General features: G+C 48.3%; 1 protein-coding gene across 1 annotated transcript; it reads left to right on the forward strand.

Annotated features, from left to right (window-relative positions):
* Positions 1–4127: 4127 nt before the first annotated feature.
* MGAT3 (beta-1,4-mannosyl-glycoprotein 4-beta-N-acetylglucosaminyltransferase) lies at positions 4128–7585 on the forward strand (the record flags this gene model as incomplete). Its single annotated transcript, XM_079549461.1, has 2 exons — positions 4128–4192; positions 6076–7585. 2 exons carry the CDS (start codon positions 4128–4130, stop codon positions 7583–7585), a joined length of 1575 nt encoding a protein of 524 aa, XP_079405587.1.
* Between the last annotated feature and the right edge of the window lie 10724 nt (positions 7586–18309).

Raw genomic sequence — 18309 nt, forward strand, 5'->3', positions numbered from 1 at the left:
GCACTGTGTTTGGCTGGGAGAAGGGCTCTGCATCTTTGGGTGTGTGTGTATGTATGTGAGCACGTGTCCTGGGACCTGATTTTCAGGCCAAGTGGTGATGCAGCCTACAGAGTCATCACAACACTCTTCAGGAAACTAGATCTTGTGAGGAAGAGTCCTTTCAGGATATCAGGCGTAAGTGAAGGAGAGAAGAGGACAAAAGTGCTATTTTCCCTTTAGTGGAAAGAATGCTTAACCTAGTGGTGCTGAGAAATCAAAATTGTGCTTTCTGAGAGCATCTGAAGGATCAGAGCGTGCTGAGGCATCTCTAGAATCATGGAAATCCCTATGGTGGGACTGGCTTTGGTTAGAGAGAGAACATTAGTTACAAGGGAGCCTAGTACAGCTGAAGGATACTGAGAAGAATATTTGTTAGATTCCCATGGAGTTAGAAATCCAGCTTGAAGTTTTCTTTAGCATGCAGTACTATACCCTTGTGATGGCCAAGTAGTTCTTGGATAAAATTAAATTGGTGTCTCATAGGCCGTTATTGGATTTCAGTAGAGTTTTTTAGTCTTCTCTGAGCTGATCTTCTTTTAAACCGGGGGCTGGAGAATTATATAATTATGCTGCTATTAGTATTATGGTAGTTACAGTAAGAACAATCTGTTCAAGTGAAGGGTTTTATAATGGACTCTGAAGGTGTTTAGATGTTGGTTTATTCTGGTGACTTCTGAAAGATCAGTCTTGAGACTGAATGCTGTCAACAAAGACCATTTTATCTCCAGGTCCCATGTGCTGTGTTCTGAGAGTTGAGAGCTGTGTTGTTGCAGACTATTTAGCTGTCAAGTTGGACTTGATGCTCCTTGTGCATCCCTTCCAACTCAGGATATTATGTGATTCTATATTGCTGTGGCGAAAGATGTGGCATCTAAAATAGCCAAGGCTTCCCACTAAAGAGCAGGGTAAGACAGATGAAAACAGTCAAACAGTGGAAGACCATAGAATGTATGGAGTCCAAAGGTACTGCTCCTCTGAAAGGTGGAGAGCTGGGCAGATGTAAAACGTAAAAAGCTCGGATCTCTACGTTGCATCCATTTTAGTTTATTTATGTACTAGATCATAGCTGCTGGCTTGGAGCACTTTGGTCTCTCACGAGAGTACACAGAGGAGGAAGAGAAACCTTTCTTTTTCACCGCTGATGCTACTGATTAGTTGAGGCATTGCAAAGCCTTGTGCACAAACCCAGTGTTTGTGGTTGTCATGTATGGCACGTGTTCCCCTTCAGTGGGAAGGGGAAGCAGTGCCTTAGTTTTTCAGTTGTGTTCTGAACAGCCTCACCTTGGCCTTGTATAGACTCACCCTTCAGTTTTCTTTTTTTCATCCATCTTTCTTCCTGCTTTGATGATTCCCATTGGTGAAGGGGCAGCAACTCTGGAAGCCAACTGCTGTGTTAATACCTGACTGAGAGCAGATACTTTATCATAGAATCATGGAATCATAGAAAGGCTCATGTTGGAAGAGACCTCAAAGATCATCCAGTTGCAACCCCCTGCCATGGCCAGGGCTACCAACCAGGCGATAGATCGGTTTGCACAGCCTCCATCCTGACTAGCCTTGAACAAATGTTTCTGCTAGCCCCCTTGTTGAAAGGAAAAGAAGATAATTAAGACGGAGCCTGGTTCTCCTTTTGCCTGACCTTACTGGAAAGGTAACTGCGCTGATGGCTTGCTCCAGCTGGCTGTGCTGGCAGTGAGTCAGTGGCACCGTGTGGTCAATTGCCTCAAAGTTGCAAAGGAAATGCATAGCGTGAGGTATTGCTGCTTTGCGTTAGCACTGTGAGCAGTAGCTCGTAACGAAGGTGGTGAAAGAATATTGTATTCCATCCTTGGAATGTGGATGGAAGTAGATATGGGCCTTGCCTGTGTTCAAACCACCTTGTACTGTGACCCTGCAAGAAACTTCCTGCTAACATCCTTGTAGCTTGCAGTCCCTGATAACATCATGGCATCCTTCACGTGAGGGAAATGCTGAGCCCTACCTACCTTCTGCTACATTCATGCTTCTCTTCACTTTCCCTGCTGCCCGGCTTTGTAGGATAATCTTTTCTTCTTATCCTTAGGCAAAGCACAGCCCTGCTGTTCTTGAGCTCATTACGTTTCTGTTGCAAACAAATAGTAGTTCTTCCTTCTGTTGCTGTTTGTGGATCAAAAGCAGTTTGAGATTTTAGTGTTTTGAGGTACTGTGACCCTGATGATGTATGATGCTCTGGGAGTAGAGGAATGAGAGGTAGACTTAGCACTGAAGTGCTAGTGCCCCAGAGGCTGGGTATCGTGCAGACAGTGCCCTGTTGTATGGCCCTTTGCCAGTGTCCTCCAGAGGAGAACATTAGGACTGGTGAATTGCCAGCTCTTAGCTGTGCATATCTTTCTCCAGCTCCTTGAAATCAGGATATGATTTCAAGATGATATAAATCAACCGGTTACTTGATATAATGGCAAAGTAAAACTGTAACAGGTGCCTGGGGATAACTCATATGCGTACCACTTCTAGCTCTCCTCCTCTGAAAGCCATTCCCTTGCATGGCAGAGACATGCATCTTCATGCAAGGAAATACCAAGGTTGTCCCTTTCAAAGAGGAACTTTCGGCTCCTATTGCTGAGACAGAATGCTCCTGAAGCTGTTTATAACTGCATGTTCCCTAAGCTTTGAAAAGAGCTAGCTGTCCGTGCCCTTCCTGGCTTTTTCTTCTGCTTGCACATTAAAGCTTTTGTTTTTCGTGCTGTTGTTTTTAACCTGACAGTAACTTGATCTCTCTTCACTTTTTTTTTTCCCCTCCTCATTCAAAATTGTCATAAGGGAAATCTCTCCTCTTGCTCTTTTCTGTGTTCGAGTAACTGATGGCTGCTTTGTGCCAGAGCAGCTGGGGTTCCTTATGACAAGCTGAGATGTCTCCCTGTCCAGCACCTCCTTCCTCATTTCAGCTACACATAAATGTTCTGGGTGGGGAAGGTGGTTAATAACGCTTTCCTCCCCTGTTGGCCTTTGTCTCCAATTAGCCACTGCTCAAAGCACATCTTTTCCTGCAGTGCAGATCAGATGGTATGGGAAGGGATACGTGACAGACAGCTCTTGGCGTCTCAGCCCACCCAGGGGTGGATGAGCTCTCCACTCCCTGGCAGAGGAATCCCTGGCATGTGAGAACGGAGGTGGTTCCCAGGGAAGAAGTTTTTGAAGAGGACACAGCTTTATTCTTTGCTTCCCTCCTTTTACGAAGGGATAAGGAGTGGGTTCATGTTCCCACTCCTTCACAAAGGCAACTGAGCAGTGAAAACTGCCTCCTGGGAACTGTCGGCAGCGGAACAGCAGAGGGTACTGCAGGGCCAGCTTGCTTTGGCAGAGCTGCAGGGCAGGCTGCGATAACGGGGAGGCAGTGCAGCTATGCACGGGCTGAGGAGCTGCAGAGCTTGTGCTGAGCCTGACGGACAGTGATGTATGCAAATGTCAAGTGAGGAAAAAAAGCTCTGCTTCTTCAAACCGTGTGTCCTGCTAGGTTGACATGGCACACCAGCACCTGGAAAGTGAAGCAGTTTGTTAAATGTCAGGAGGAACAACTTCTGTTAGGGAGTTTCTCATGGCATGTGGAGCATTGAGGCCATCTGGGAAGAAGATGAAGACCTGCTGATCGTGACTCCTCCAGCACTTGTCCTGTGTGCTGGGCCAGCTCAGAGGATGCTGGCATTTATGTCCTGTAGGAACTGGAGCCTTACTGGATCGAGGCAGTCCTTCATCTCACCTGAGCCTTGGTGAGCTGATGTCCAGAGGTAACACCTTGCAGAAGTACAGGACGCTCAACTGGAGAGAGCTACACTAATGTACCAGCAAGGGATGTCTTCCAGCAGCCTCTGCTAGCTGTCTTTCCAGATTCCTTGTATTCTTCTCTTCCCCGTATGTCAGGATGGAGCAAAACTGGTGGTGTAGAAGGAAGAGGTGCCAGATACTGCTTCTTGAGTAAGTGGTCCTACTGCTCCTAAAAGACAATAACAAAGACTTTAAGATAAATAAAATTCCCTGGGCACAATGAGATGCCCTTGGGTTTCTGTAGCCTCTTGCTTTAGCCCCAGGAAGAATGCCTGAGGAAGAGCAAGATGGTCCTTTACAGCTTCAGAGAAGGGAACAGCACCAGGCCCTCCATCAGTGGATCACCACAGAGGTAGCTTTTCGTGAGGCCATGGCCGTGGTAGGTCCCTCCACTGTGCTGTGTCAAAATATATCAAAAGCAAACCCTGTAACTCTTCCATTGGCTTCAGGCTTACAATCTCTGTTTTTACGGTGAAATAACCCCATCAATAATGAAGTTGCCACAACCAGAATGCAGGGGATGGTGTTGGTGGATTTCCTAAAAATGTCACTAAAAAGGCAACAGCGAAGCTTCTAGAAATGCTTGCTGCTGAACTGTAAGATATGAACGTGGACAACCCTTTTATCAAAGTCCATGTTGGAGCCCTCGGTAGGTGGCCAGATATGATTTCCTTTGAGTGGTTGCCATCTGCCTAAATTTATGGCTTTTCCCTTCAGCAGTTAAGTTCTCCCCAGGTTAATCAGTAAACATGCCCTGTTGTATTTCACTCATTCCCCCTGGGTGGGCTGGACACTTCTCCACTCTGCTCCCATCCAGGATGCATGTGGGCCATGGAAAGTGCCCGGCTGGCAAAGGCGAGCACCCTGGCACGGGGCCGAGGGCTTGGGCTGCCTGTGAGTGCTGCGTGGGGTTTATAAGCAATGGCATGGGATGTGGCATACCTGTCGTAGGGACCTTTGGCCGAGGGAGGAGACACTGAGACACATGTGCAGGCGTCATAACATGGTAGGGAGCTGCCATTGAGGAACGCAGTGGAACATGTCAGGAGCATGCTGGTGGGTTTCCTGGGCGTGGAGGGTTTTACGCTTTTGGGGGAGAGCCTCCACCTTGCTGAGGGTGTTCAGGTCACCTTGTTCCCTTGCCTGTTTGCTTCAACCTTCCCTAAGCAGCAGCGTGCAGCTGCCTTTCCTTGTTCTGCCTGGTGAAGTGTTGGGTGAGGTTGTTTTTTTTTCTTCCTTTTTTTTTTTTTTCCCCCTTCTTCCCTTTTCTGGATTGTAGTCTTCAATCACTTTTCTGCCTGACAGCAGCTCTGCGTTCCCAGCATGGACTGGCAGAGGGGAGGTGCTATAGGGAGAGAATGAAGACTGTTTTTTTTTTTTATTGTTCTGAAGAAAGGGCTGAGCACCGCTGGCTCTTTGCTGGTCTGATATGGATCCATTGTGACAGCACTATATTGCCAGCAGAGACAGCTAGGCAGTTTTTATAGCCACCTTTATACAGATGCAAAAAAAACGCTCAGCATCTGGTCCATGGAAGATGAAAAGCAAAGGGAGACAGCTGGAAACATAGTGGGCACAGAGGGATGGGAGGTGAATAAAAGGGAAAATCTTAACACTTTTTCTCCATTTCCCATACAAACTTGGCTAGAATTTCTTAGGAACAAGGGGTTTTTAAGGTGTGTTGTGAGTAAACACTGGAAAGATCTGAGAAGCGTAGGTGTTTTCCTGGTCCTGGCAGCCTAGCTATGAGCTCAATCCCTTAAAACTGCTTTTCTTATGCCGACTGGGTTTCAGCTGCATACCCTGTACTCCCTCTCATCCCTCTTGCTAACCTGCTGTCTCTTCATCTTCCCTGACTCAAGGTCTGTGTTTATTTGTTCCCATCAGTGAGTGGGGACAAATGTGCTAAGTGCAGTGCCTCCCTGGATAGTGAACTCCTCTTGTTGCGGATTTCTCATCCTTCTACCCCATCGCCGGCACCTTCCCTCTCTCTGTGAGACCATAAGGCTATATCTGCTTTAGAGGAGGTTTAGCTTGGTACAACCCATCCAAAGCGTGAGGCCCACTAAAAATGTTAGGGTGTGGGGGATTTGGTTTGGTTTCAATTCTTGATAGATGCATGCTGAGTTTGGACCTGCTTTGTAGCATCCCCAGCCTATTTTCCAACCACTAGCAAGCTTTTTTGCACCCTGGTAATTCCCGAATGTGACTTTCCTTTTCATGGCTTTTCCACAGGATGAAGATGAGACGCCATAAGCTCTTTCTGACTCTCTGCATGGCTGGTCTCTGCCTCATCTCCTTCTTGCACTTCCTGAAGGCCCTTTCCTATGTCACCTTCCCCCGGGACCTGGCTTCACTTAGCCCCAACCTCGTCTCCAGCTTCTTCTGGAACAATGCCCCCGTCACACCACAGGTTAGCCCTGAACCGGGGGGCGCGGATTTCCTCCGCACACCCCTGTACTCCCACTCTCCCTTACTCCAGCCCCTGCCACCCAGCAGAGCCAGCGAAGAGCTGCACAAAGTTGAGTTTGTGCTGCCGGAAGACACGACAGAATATTTTGTCCGAACCAAAGCCGGTGGTGTCTGCTTTAAACCGGGTACCAAGGTGTTGGAGAAGCCACCAGTGGGAGGGCGGCCGGAGGAGCGCGCAGATGGTGCGGCTTCAGGGCGTCCTGCTCGCAAACCGCTGAGCGCAGGTGGGACCAAGCGGCGCAAGTGGGTGGAGTGTGTGTGTTTGCCGGGCTGGCACGGCCCCAGCTGTGGTGTTCCTACCGTGGTCCAGTACTCCAACCTGCCCACCAAGGACCGCCTGGTGCCACGGGAGATCCCCCGGCGGGTCATCAACGCTATCAACATCAACCATGAGTTTGACCTGCTGGATGTCCGCTTCCACGAGCTGGGAGATGTGGTGGATGTCTTTGTGGTGTGTGAATCGAACTTCACGGCCTACGGAGAGCCACGGCCCCTCAAGTTCCGCGAGATGCTCCTCAACGGCTCCTATGAGTACATCCGCCACAAAGTGCTCTATGTCTTCCTGGACCACTTCCCTGCTGGTGGGCGCCAGGATGGCTGGATCGCTGACGATTACCTGCGCACCTTCCTCACCCGAGATGGCGTCTCTCGCCTCCGCAACCTGCGCCCGGATGATGTCTTCATCATCGATGATGCTGATGAGATCCCAGCTCGTGACGGCGTGCTCTTCCTCAAGCTCTACGACGGCTGGACGGAACCCTTCGCCTTTCACATGCGCAAGTCTCTCTATGGCTTCTTCTGGAAGCAACCGGGCACCTTGGAGGTGGTTTCAGGCTGCACTATGGGGATGCTCCAGGCTGTCTATGCTACTGATGGGATCCGTCTGCGGCGCCGTGAATACTACACCATGCCTGGTTTCCGGCAGTATGAGAACAGCACGGGACACATCCTGGTGCAGTGGTCGCTGGGCAGCCCCCTCCACTTTGCTGGCTGGCACTGCTCCTGGTGTTTCACCCCAGAGGGGATCTACTTCAAACTGGTATCGGCCCAGAATGGGGACTTCCCCCGTTGGGGTGACTACGAGGATAAACGAGACCTCAATTATATCCGGGAGCTGATCCGGACTGGTGGCTGGTTTGATGGTACGACGCAGGAGTATCCCCCTGCTGACCCTAAGGAGCACATGTATGCTCCCAAGTATCTGCTCAAGAACTACCAGCAGTTCCACTACTTGCTGGAGAACCCATACCGAAAAGCGGAGGGTGCTGGTTGAGATCGCTGGACTGCTGTGGGAAATCAGAACTTCACGACAAAGGGAAAGAGTTGGGTGTTTGTCTGTTCCTTTCTTTTTTGTTTTCTTTGATTCCAGATGGGGTGTGCCATTTCTCCATGGTCTCTGTCCTACCTCCCTTCCCTTCTTCCCATGGTGATGCCTGGGGACAAATTCCTCAGACAAATGAAGGGAGACCTGGGCAGGAGGAGGGGAGAGGTGTGGGCATAAAGACCTCCCTGCGTCTTCTGGACCTTTCTGCTGGCTGGAGAGACTTGCTGCATCCAGCTGGTGGATTTTCCTTCTTGTGGGGCTGGGAGGGCTCCCTGAGGAAGGAGGGCAGCTGTTCCCATCCACCTTCATCTGTTGTGGATCGGAGCAAGCACAGATGCGAGCCTGAGCTGTTCATTGAGCGTTTGAGTCAGCAGGCACAAAGCGATGCGAGGGGTCACGTGTGCAGATGTGTGTCACAGGCATTTTTTGGATGAGTGAATGTGCAAAAGCATCTCAGTATGCATTTTTTTTATACCTCTATGTTCAAAGTATTTTGGAGAAGGCAAATCCTTTGCTTCCAAGGTGTTCTCCCCTACACGCTGCCTCCTCCCACAAATTTAATATATCTGTCTGAGGCTGTCTCTTAGCCTGATGCTCTACCAGGCCTGAAGCAGGCAGGTGGGAAGCAGAGAGGAAAGCCAATTTTTTTTTTTTTTTTTTTTTTTTTTTTCTGTTTACTCCCTTTTCACCCTGCCCCCAAAATGCTGCACTGGCTTGCTCCACAGGAGCTGAAGCATCTTCCCTGCAGCATGTGCTTTGTTTGGGTCTGGGATAAGCTGCAGGGGACTAAATCAGATGGTGGGAGTATATGTTTACAAGTGCATGGTTTCCTATGTGCATGAGTGCTAACATGCATGGTTTTGGTATGCACGTGGGTGTTTGTCACTGGTGTTGGGAGGGGAGGGGTCAAAGTTGGTCTTGGGTGGTGTGCATATTTTCAGGAAATGGTGGCATCCATAAGCTGTGATCTGTCTTGTCATGGATGGCATTTCGGGGAGAGCATCAGCTCTTCATAGCAGGGTGTGCCATGTGGAGCTCTTACATGCCTCTCTGGCTGCCTTTGCACCCTTGTGGGCTGTGCCTGCTGCAAGGATTCTGTTTACATGTGCTGGCTATTTTCAATTGCCATGGGGGAAATGAGAGGAGAAGGGCAAAGTTCTGAGTCACCAATGGGTGTTGTGGGGAAACACAAAGCATGTTGAGGCACAGGACCCACTGCGAGCTTGTGGAGAATGGAGCTGTGGGTAGATTCCCTCTGGGGCCAGAAGACTTTTCTGGGACAATCATGCAATCCACAGCCTGGACTGTGCAGATTAGGCCATGCAGAATAGAGGAGATGTAGGATGACATTCCTTGCAGCTGGTGGGCCAGTGTCCACACAGAGCTGGCCACTGATGGGTAGCCAAGATTAGCCTGTTGCTGTAGTAGACTGGTTCAGCTCATTGAGGAAGCAGATTGGCATCTCCACCCTCACCACCCTTCCTTAGCAGATGGCTTGACAGGGTGCCCAGAGCCCACGCTGTGGTGGGAAGAGGGAGAAAAACACGAATGTGCTCTGTTGGCCTTACAGTGGAAATATTGGCTCGTCTTCCAAACAAATAAGTGAGGATCATGTGGAGGAGGAGAATGTTGTCATAATGAAGAGTGACCCTGCCATCAGGCCAGCTGGAACAAGAGGGTTTCCACTGACCTCAACTCACTCCATCAGGGCTTCATATTCCCGTGTCATCCATCCCAATCTCTCCATTGCGCTCCATTCCTATCTCTGTCTCTCTCTCTCTCTTCTATTTGCTTCTTTAGAGATGTGAAAAGCATCAGGAAAGATAATTTGGTTCCCTAAGAAGAATTAAATTTGAACAGAAAGATGAATGTTGTTTTTCTGATCAAACTGAGTTGGACTTCATCTTAGTTCCTTCCCCCCATCTCACGTGCCACAATGCCTGCTTGGAAGAACTGAGGGATCCCCTCTTTTCTTGTTTTGTTTTTGTGTTCTTTTTAATATATACGTGTATGTTGCTGTTTTCCTTTGTGATGTGTCTCCCAAGAAGAGAAAAGACCCTTTGAGAACTGAGCAGGAGAAGGCTTGGTGGGTGGAATGCTCTCCCCTCAAAGAGAAGCTGTGGCTTTGCCGAGCTCAGTCTTGTTGATGCAGGAGGGAATTTTGCCATGGTCACAGAGACATGGACACATGGACACAGAGGCAGGGGGAGACTGTAGAGAAATCAGGGCTTGGATGAGAAAGGAGGAGTCGCTTTTAGCAAGTTAGAGCAATAGCTCTGAGACTGCTGCATGAGAGGAGAGCCCAGTGTATTGACACAAGGGATTTGGTAACAGTAAATTGAAAAGTAAAAAGGGAAGAAGCTATTCCTCATTTTCAATCTAGGATCTACATTCAGGCATTGCCTTGGTGACAACAGAAGTCTCAGGTCAGGCGTTCCTGAAGACGAGAGAGGTCAGTCATTGCATACGTGCTTTGGGAGCAGCAGAGCACCACAGAAAACAGGCAGAAGCACACGCATGCTGAGGCTGCACCACCCGATCTGCAGTGGCAGCAGCCTCTCCCGTCCTACCAGCCCTTCCCATACATGGGCTTCCGTGGGGATTTTTAGTGCATTGCAAGTTGTGTTTTCATCACTGGGGTATGGTTTTCATCTCAGCAGATTCAGATAAGCCGTAACTGCAATTATCAGCATCTCCTATTCCCAAAGTTCAGCCTGTTCCCTTCCCTCCCCTCTCTTTCACTGTTTGCTCCATTGTTCCCCTCTTCTCCCTTCTGAGAAGGTCCCACTGGAACAGGCGAGAGCAGCACTGGGGCTCTTCTGCACGACTCTGGCCCTGTCAACCTCCTGGATGTCTCCATTTCCTTATTCTTAGGAAATCAAATTTAAAACAGGCTTCTGTTGTGGATGGAGGAAGGGACTTCACAGCTGAAATGCATTTTTTCTTTTTCTTTCTCAAGAATCATCCAGTGTTTTGATTTAAGGCCAAACCAGTTAATGTTCCTGTTGTTTCTGTAAGCCCTGTGTTTATTATCCTTAGGGAGTTGGAGTGCTTGTCATTAAAAGTCTTCCATCACATCCCTTGAGGGATGGGGATAAGCAGGATGACTTCTGCACAGCGATTTCCCAAGGTGGTGGCTTGCCCTCAGCCATCCCTGTCTGAGCCAGACAATGAAGTTTGGAAAGGGATGAACTGAAAACCAAATCCCATTCTGCCCCAGGACTGGTTGTTGCAGCGAAGCCGTGAGCCCACTGTCTTTCTGGGACCAACGTTGTCTGTGGTTCACCAACCTTTCCCAACAGATGTGTGCTTTTTCTTCCCCAGAACCTTTCCACCTTCAGATTAATTGGTGTTATCTGTAATTGGTGCATCCCTATACTTTGCCCTTCTTTCTGCCCAACTCTGCTTGACTTCCTTTGTGCCCATGCATGGCTTTGAAGTGGAAAGCTTCTCTTCCTCCTCCTTCCCAGGTGAAGGAGAGGATGTGGGCTAATGCCTCTGTCCCTCCAGAGGAACAAAGGCAGTGAGGAGGTGTAGTATACCCAGCAAGGGATGGGATGGGATGGGGTTGTGCCTGCATGAAGGACAACATACTCAACAGTCTGCTCTCACTGTTGCTTTCTCTGATCCCTGTGTCTTGCTGAGGTGTTTTCTGTTGTGCAGCCTGTTCTTTGTGCCTCTGTGCTGGATAAAGGAACGGGACCTTGTGGCCTCCAGGTAACTTATGAGTCAGGGTGGGGGCAGGGTCAGTGCAGAACGGGTATTTGTTCCCCTGGTGCCTCTTGGTGTGTCCTTGTGGGGTGGCAGTGTCTCTTCTTGTCCCGCTGCTCCTGCCAGCACTCCGTGGCTGCTATGCCTGTGCACTGTGAAGACGTGTCGGGAGTCACTCCTGGTCCTGTTAGCAAACACTGGTGGTGAAGAGGGAAGGGATGGGGCTCATGCTGGCCTCACTGACCTCAAGCCTTGGCGAGAAGGGAGAGAAGTACGGTGGAATGGATCCCAAATCCCTCTATTGCTGCGTTTCCCCTATCCACCAAAAAATCTCCTTCTGATTTCTGAGACAATGGATGAATCTGCTCTTACTGAAAAAGAGGGGGAGCTGGAGATGTCAGGAGTGGCTCGAATCCAGCACCAAGGAGAGCTGTTTCTGATGCTATATACCAACATCTAAAGCATTGGGGACTAGAGATAATGGCTTAAAAAGGGATCTGAAATGCTCTGAAACTAAGAATCAAAGCCACTGTTGGTTTTTTTCTTTCCTGTGAGGATGGTGATGCAGAATCGTCCTGGAGGAGGCCCAGCAGCACTGCTGATGCTGGGTTCCACCTGGACCTGCTGGTGGCATCAGGACACTGTATTGGCAAAAGAATGCGTGGACTTGCCAAAAACAATTTAAAAAAAAAAGAAAAAAAAAGAAAAAAAAAGAATCTGCAAAGCTCCTTTCCACTCTGTAATTTATAAACAGCAAGTAATAATGAACTTTTTGTAAGGATAAATCAAATGTACATTCTGAAATCATTTTCTCTGTAAATGGTTGGATTTCATTTCACCCTTAAAGGGATGCTTAAAAGGAGGAAATAATAAAAATAATAATAATTAAAAAAAAATTACAAAGTCTGAAAGGAAACCAAGGCATGTGTGTGGTAGCTTTTATTTCTGAGCACGGGAGGTTGCTGCTTCCTACCTCAGTGGGGCTGAGGTTCGTAGGAGGGAGGTTGAGGGGCAGCCCCAGTGCTTTGAGGGATGACTCCTGTGCCCAAAGCAACCCTATTCTGTGTGTCAGGTGAGTACAAGCACATGTGGGGATGTGACTGGGAGCACAGCGTCACCACTCACAAAATGGTCACATGCCACCATGCCCTGTCCCTTCCTGTCCTCACTTTCAAATGAAGCCATGGAAAGCCCCAGCTGAAACCTTTCCACTCCAGAAACGTCTCTCATGGCTGATTTTCTGTGCAGTGTGTGAGAGAGCATGACCTCCTTGGCTTATTTTTAAAGCCATCTAAGGTAATTCTGGCTGTTCCCATTACTCCCTATCAAAGCCTGGTACTGCCCTGAATCCTCCTGAGCATCCGGTCCCAGCATTGGCTTTGGCAAGGGACCTTCAGGAGCTCCTGTGGAATCTGCAACTATTTCATTTTTTAGTGTTTTTAAAGTGCCTTGAGCTTTGAGTTTGTTCCTGGTCTCAATGAGACAACAAAAGTAGACATTATTGGCTAGTTTCCTTATGATTCTAGATTGAATCACAGAATCATTGAGGTTGGAAAAGACCTCTAAGATCACAAAGTCCAACCATCAGCCCATTCCCACCATGCCTACCAACTCTGTCCAGAACTTCTGTTCCAGAACCGCACGGTTCTGGAACATTTCCAGGGATGGTGACTCCACCACCTCCCTATCAGCCTGTGCCACTGCAGCACCGCTCTTTTGGATAAGCTGTTTTTCCTAACACCCAACCTGAGTCTCTCCTGGTGCACCTTGGGGCCATTCCCTCTCATCCTATCACTGTTACATGGGAGAAGAGGCCAACTCCACTTCAGTACAGCTTCCTTTCAGGTTGTTGTAGGGATCGAGATCCATTTTCTCTTCTTCCTTTCTTCTACAGCCTTCTGAGGTTTTTATTTTCCCCCTTGCGAGAGGCTTTCCATCAAACTGGAATTTCATCATCAATCACTGATGCCTTACTGCTGCTTCTGTCTTTCTTTCTGGAGCAAAGAGCCTGGAATGAACACACACTCAAAATTAACAGATAACATTTTATATGAAGAATTTTTAGTATTCCTACTGGTTGCTGTCTTTTTGCACCCCAATAGGGAGCATTCTAAAAATAGGTGGTCACCAAAAAGTTTGTGAACTTGCAGGTTTTCAAAAAGGGAAGACAAGTCTGAGTGCTTGGGCCCACGGCAACTTAGCTAGACAGTTTAAGAAATGAGAGTTGACTCGGTCAAAGATTCACACATGGATTCATCTTGCCTCTCGTACAAAATCTTTTCCTGACATTTATATTAAGGAGCAATGTAAATGGTATTTCATGATGTCTTACCACATTTTAAGACAAGACATTGACAAACACCAAGACCTCTCCCCCGAGAAAGCACCAGTTTCTGCTGTGTGAGCTAGAGGAGGGATTAACTCTTCCATGAACTGGTCCGTGGTGGGGACCCTCGTTTGCAGAGCTGATGGATTGAGCGTGGGGACACATGGCTGTGCCCTCTTTCAGAGTCAGCCCCTGCATCCCTCAAAATGCATTGGAATGGATTGTGGTACACACAGCCTGCATCTTGGATATGGATAGGCAGCTTTAAACATTGCATTGAACCATGAACGTTCAGGGCATGTGGCACAGAATCACTGAATGGCTCAGGTTGAAGGGGACCTTAAAGCTCAGTCAGTTCCAACTCCTGCCCTGGGCAGAGCTGCCACCTACCAGGTCAGGCTGCCCAGGCTTTGATGATGTGGGGGACAGACACGCTGCTTCCAAACACCAGAGTGCTTAGAAACAAAATGACTTTACTATAAACTTACAGCATCACTTAAAGAGCTGGAAAGGGGGATACTAAGAGTCTGGCTTGCTGGCTGTTTGTTTTTGTTGCTCAGATACATTTGTTCCCAGCACAAGGGCAAAGCTTAATAAGCTGTTTCACATGGACAGTAAATTTTTAATTATTAGCTTGCTTCTTTTTCCTAAGCCTAGTGGCTCAGCTGGGGCAGCAGCTGGGAACAGCCACCCCAGCCATGTCGAGCAGCTCCGTGCTCAGCTGCAGGTGCCAGTGCCCTGACAGGGAGGATTTGGCCATAGTGATGGCAGAAGGGAGCTGCGTGCTTGCTTCCAGCGCTGGTACATGTTTGTGTGGCTCACCAGCACGCTCGTACCCCAGCTGCAGCAAATCTCATGGGAGCCAGCTTTGCTCTATTACTGCGAAATGACATCCAAGGAGCACAGCAGAGCAAAGCTGTCCCATCTGGGGAAAGGGCTCCGGGTCACTGAAGCAAGGCACTGACCCGAGGGATGGCAGTGCTGGGGAGAGGAGCTGGCTGGGGGCTGGGCTGCCACGAGTGGTGCCTTTGTGGCAGGCAGAAGCACGTCAGCAAAGGGTAAGGATCAGCCCCTTCCAGCCTGTGTTTGGGCCATTACTGTAAGCATCTCTGAGAACTCCAAACATAGACACTTTCTTGGAATTAAGGAAAATTTGGCAATCTTGATGTTTCAAAAGTCCCTGGGTGTGCTTTTCTTTCATTCTTTCTTTCTTTCCTTTCTAGCAAAGAGAGATAACATAGTCCCCACCATTGTTTGAAATACATTATGTCTATGTAAAGCCACAAATCTTTCAAGGCCATCTCTCTCCTCATTCTGCCAAATGAAATAAAAAATAAAAAAATCCCACATTGTTTCACTTCTGCTTATCTTTCCTGTGCCTTACGGCTCAGACCATGACTCCCTTGGCTGAAATCCATCCCAGTAATGATTTAATTTGGGAGCCACACTTCACCTTTCTAAAAATAAGGAAAACTGAGAAGAAGAGTGGCAAAGCTGTGCCGAATAAAGATATGAAATGACTTCTACAGGAGCTCGAATTAAAGAAACCGTGTTGCTCAGAAAATGCATAAAATCAGACCTTGTAAGCCTGTCTCTATGCAGCAAGCTCTTTCCTGGCATTTTAGCCCTATTCTACAGTCTGGACCTTTTCCAAAGAGAGAGCAACAAATCATCAGTCATATCTTTTTTTTTTTCCCCCAGACACTTACTAAGAACCAGGCACACATGCAAAAATAAAGGAATGTTGAAAACATCCACCCACTTCTGTTTGATTGTCGGTGTTTTTAAAGGATTTGGCACATGTTGTTGCCCAGGACTGGACGTCAAACTGCTGCAAAGCCCAAACCAGACAGATGTCCCTAAATGGGACAGAAATTAATCTAACTGAGGATACATGATTTAATGGGACAAAATGTGAATTTGGTGCAGTGGCAGCTCGGTGCATGCAGATCCTGGGTTCCAGGGCTTGAGGCTGAAAGCTCTACTTTGGAAGCAGCGGGGCTGTGAGCTCTTCCTATCTTACCCCTGGCAAAAAGAGACCCTCAGAATTCCTCCCCAGCTGCTCTCTGAAGCTGTGACTGAAGGTTGGGTCTGGGCTGTGCGTCAGGAATGTACCTTGAAAGGCAGCGATCTCTCCTCCCTCAGCACCTGTGTTCCTTCTCAGCTGTGTTTGTTCAACATCAAAGCTGATGGATTCAGTGGAAAGGAGCCATCAGCGCCAGCCTTGGTTGTTCTCCATTGCTGGCACATCATAGATGGAAAGCAAGTGCAAGATATCATTATTTCTGCTATGTTATCAACAGCAACCCAGTTTTTTTTTTTTTTTCTTCTTCTTTTTTTTTTTTCCTTTATTTTTCTTTTTTTCTTTCCTTCCACCAAATTCCAGTCTGCCAGATCGTTGTAAGTCATTAAAATGCAGAAGGGCAAAGCAGCCACTTAGGGCACAAATGCCACTATTCTTCGCAATTGCTCAAGAACTAGGAGCACAAAAGAGAAAGCTGTTGAACTGGTCCAAAAGGGCTCTTTATGATAAGACATGACAGATATTACGCCCATACTCATATGGTGCTGGCAGGTCACTACCTATCTTCCCTGCTCCTAAACAGCAGCAACAGAGCCGTGGTTCCAGAGTCTCCCAGGAGAGACAGGGAAGGGGTATACCTGGCCTTATGCCCAGGTAACAGCCTGGGTTGTTGTGCCTTGTAACCCATGCTGCCTTTGATATTTCACAAGCTCAATTCGTCATTTGGGGGAAACAAAAGCCATTATTGTTCTCTGAGCGTACAGTGAAGGTGTACTGTCTATTCTGCCTGCAGTATAAGGCTTTTTTGCAGGGATGCAGGCTGGAGACATGGGGCCCTCAGCCCACTGTGGAGTACCCCACCTTCCCAGAGGGCCCATGGGGAGGCAAAAGGCAGATAGGGCATCCTGGACAGACACTGAGCAGCACTGCAGGCAGCGGGACAAGGGGTCAGCGTCCTGCCAGAGCAGCACAAGTCCATCCTACGCCAGGGCTGCAGGGGTACTGCTTGTCATGGGGTCAACAGAAGAGAAGGCTGGGCTAGGAAGCACTGAGGGGGCTGTTGCTTCAATGTCTGCAAGCAGAATTCAAGTTCATAACCCCAGCATGCTGTCAGCAGTCCAGCAGTGGGAAAGCAATGGATGCACGTCACTCTGCCTTTACACCTGCCCACTCTACAAGACCAAAGGGGCACAATGAATGTGACGCAGACACGTGGAGCACACGGCAGTGAAGTGGTGGCAGGCACAGCGAGCCCTGGGGTGCTGGGGCAGTTGGGGGCAGGCGGAGCAGCACGGCTGGAGGAGTTCACAACGCACGCACGCAGCTGCTGGCGAAGGGCCCAGGAGCTGGCAAGCGGCCCAGGGAGAAAAAAACAGAACAAAACACTAAAACAGGCACAACCAAAGGGGGCCAGGATGGGGAGGGGTGCTTGTGGAAGCCCATGGTCCTTGGCTTCCACAGCAAGAAGGGACAGAAAGTCCCTGAAAGTCCCTAAAAGCAACCTTGCCCAGGAAGGTCAGCACATTTGGCACGTTCTAAGTGGCTCAAAACAAGGAGCTGTACTTTAGTCTCCTGTGCCATGGTTGCAACTTAGCTCTCACACTCAGCCTTCATAGTACATGCAGGTGGATCCTGAGAGGAAGCAGAGTCTGAAATCTTCTGCCTGGGACTCAGAGTGAAGGAGAGCGTGGGGAGCAAGGCTGGAATCACCTAACACAGTGCCACTGGTTCAAAGCCCACCCTGCTGCACATCTTGGAGCAGTTTGATCCCATTTGTACTGCATCAGGGATTTGCCACATGTAGAGGTGAAAGTTTTGATCCAGACTTTGGAGTTTCAGGGACTGGACTTATCAGTGCACCTGTTCAGAGAGCTGTTATGAGCAGCAAAGTATTTATGTGGCAACCCAAGGGGGAATTCAAGTGGAGAGTTCAAAAATCAATGTTCATTCTGGCAGAAGGCTAAGGGTAGAGAATATGAAGGCTGCCTCTGATGTCCCATATAGCTCAGAGTCTAAGCAGATGATCTGGAAAAAAAGGATGAGCAATATACTAAACATTTTTAAAAGATGACTCAAAGCTATAGACTCTTTAGGAGATCAGAAAGAACTGTAAGTAAAATGCAAATGCGGCAAATGGGCAACAACATGTGTTTGCCAAGGTTTAACTTGTCAAATGCCAAGTAAGAAAAAAAAAAAAAGAAAGAAAAAATTCCACACAGATATTATGAAGCTCCAGATTGCCTGTAGCAGCCTAGGGAAGGGTATGAATATCACACAAATCCTGAATCTGTGAGTGGATGCAGGTTAGAAAAGAGCACACACAAAACATTAGCATGCAGAAGGAAGAAGAGGAGAATAATATGGAAAATATGATAATGCTATTATGTAAATCAGCAGCGTAGCCTCTTTGGGAATACTGTCTGCAGTTCAAGCAAGCCTTTCTCGGAAAGGGCTGATTAGGGGCATGGCGAAGTCGCTAACAAAGAGAGATCAAAATGATTGGGGCTGTTTATCTCAGAAAGGAAATTAACAAGAGGAGGTTGGCACAGACCAAGCCAGTCCAGAGCTCCTGGTTTTCTTCCCGTTCAGTTCTATCACTATCATATCTGGTGT

Source organism: Tetrao urogallus, assembly GCF_951394365.1.
Source record: "Tetrao urogallus genome assembly, chromosome: 1".
Taxonomy (NCBI): Eukaryota; Metazoa; Chordata; class Aves; order Galliformes; family Phasianidae; genus Tetrao; species Tetrao urogallus.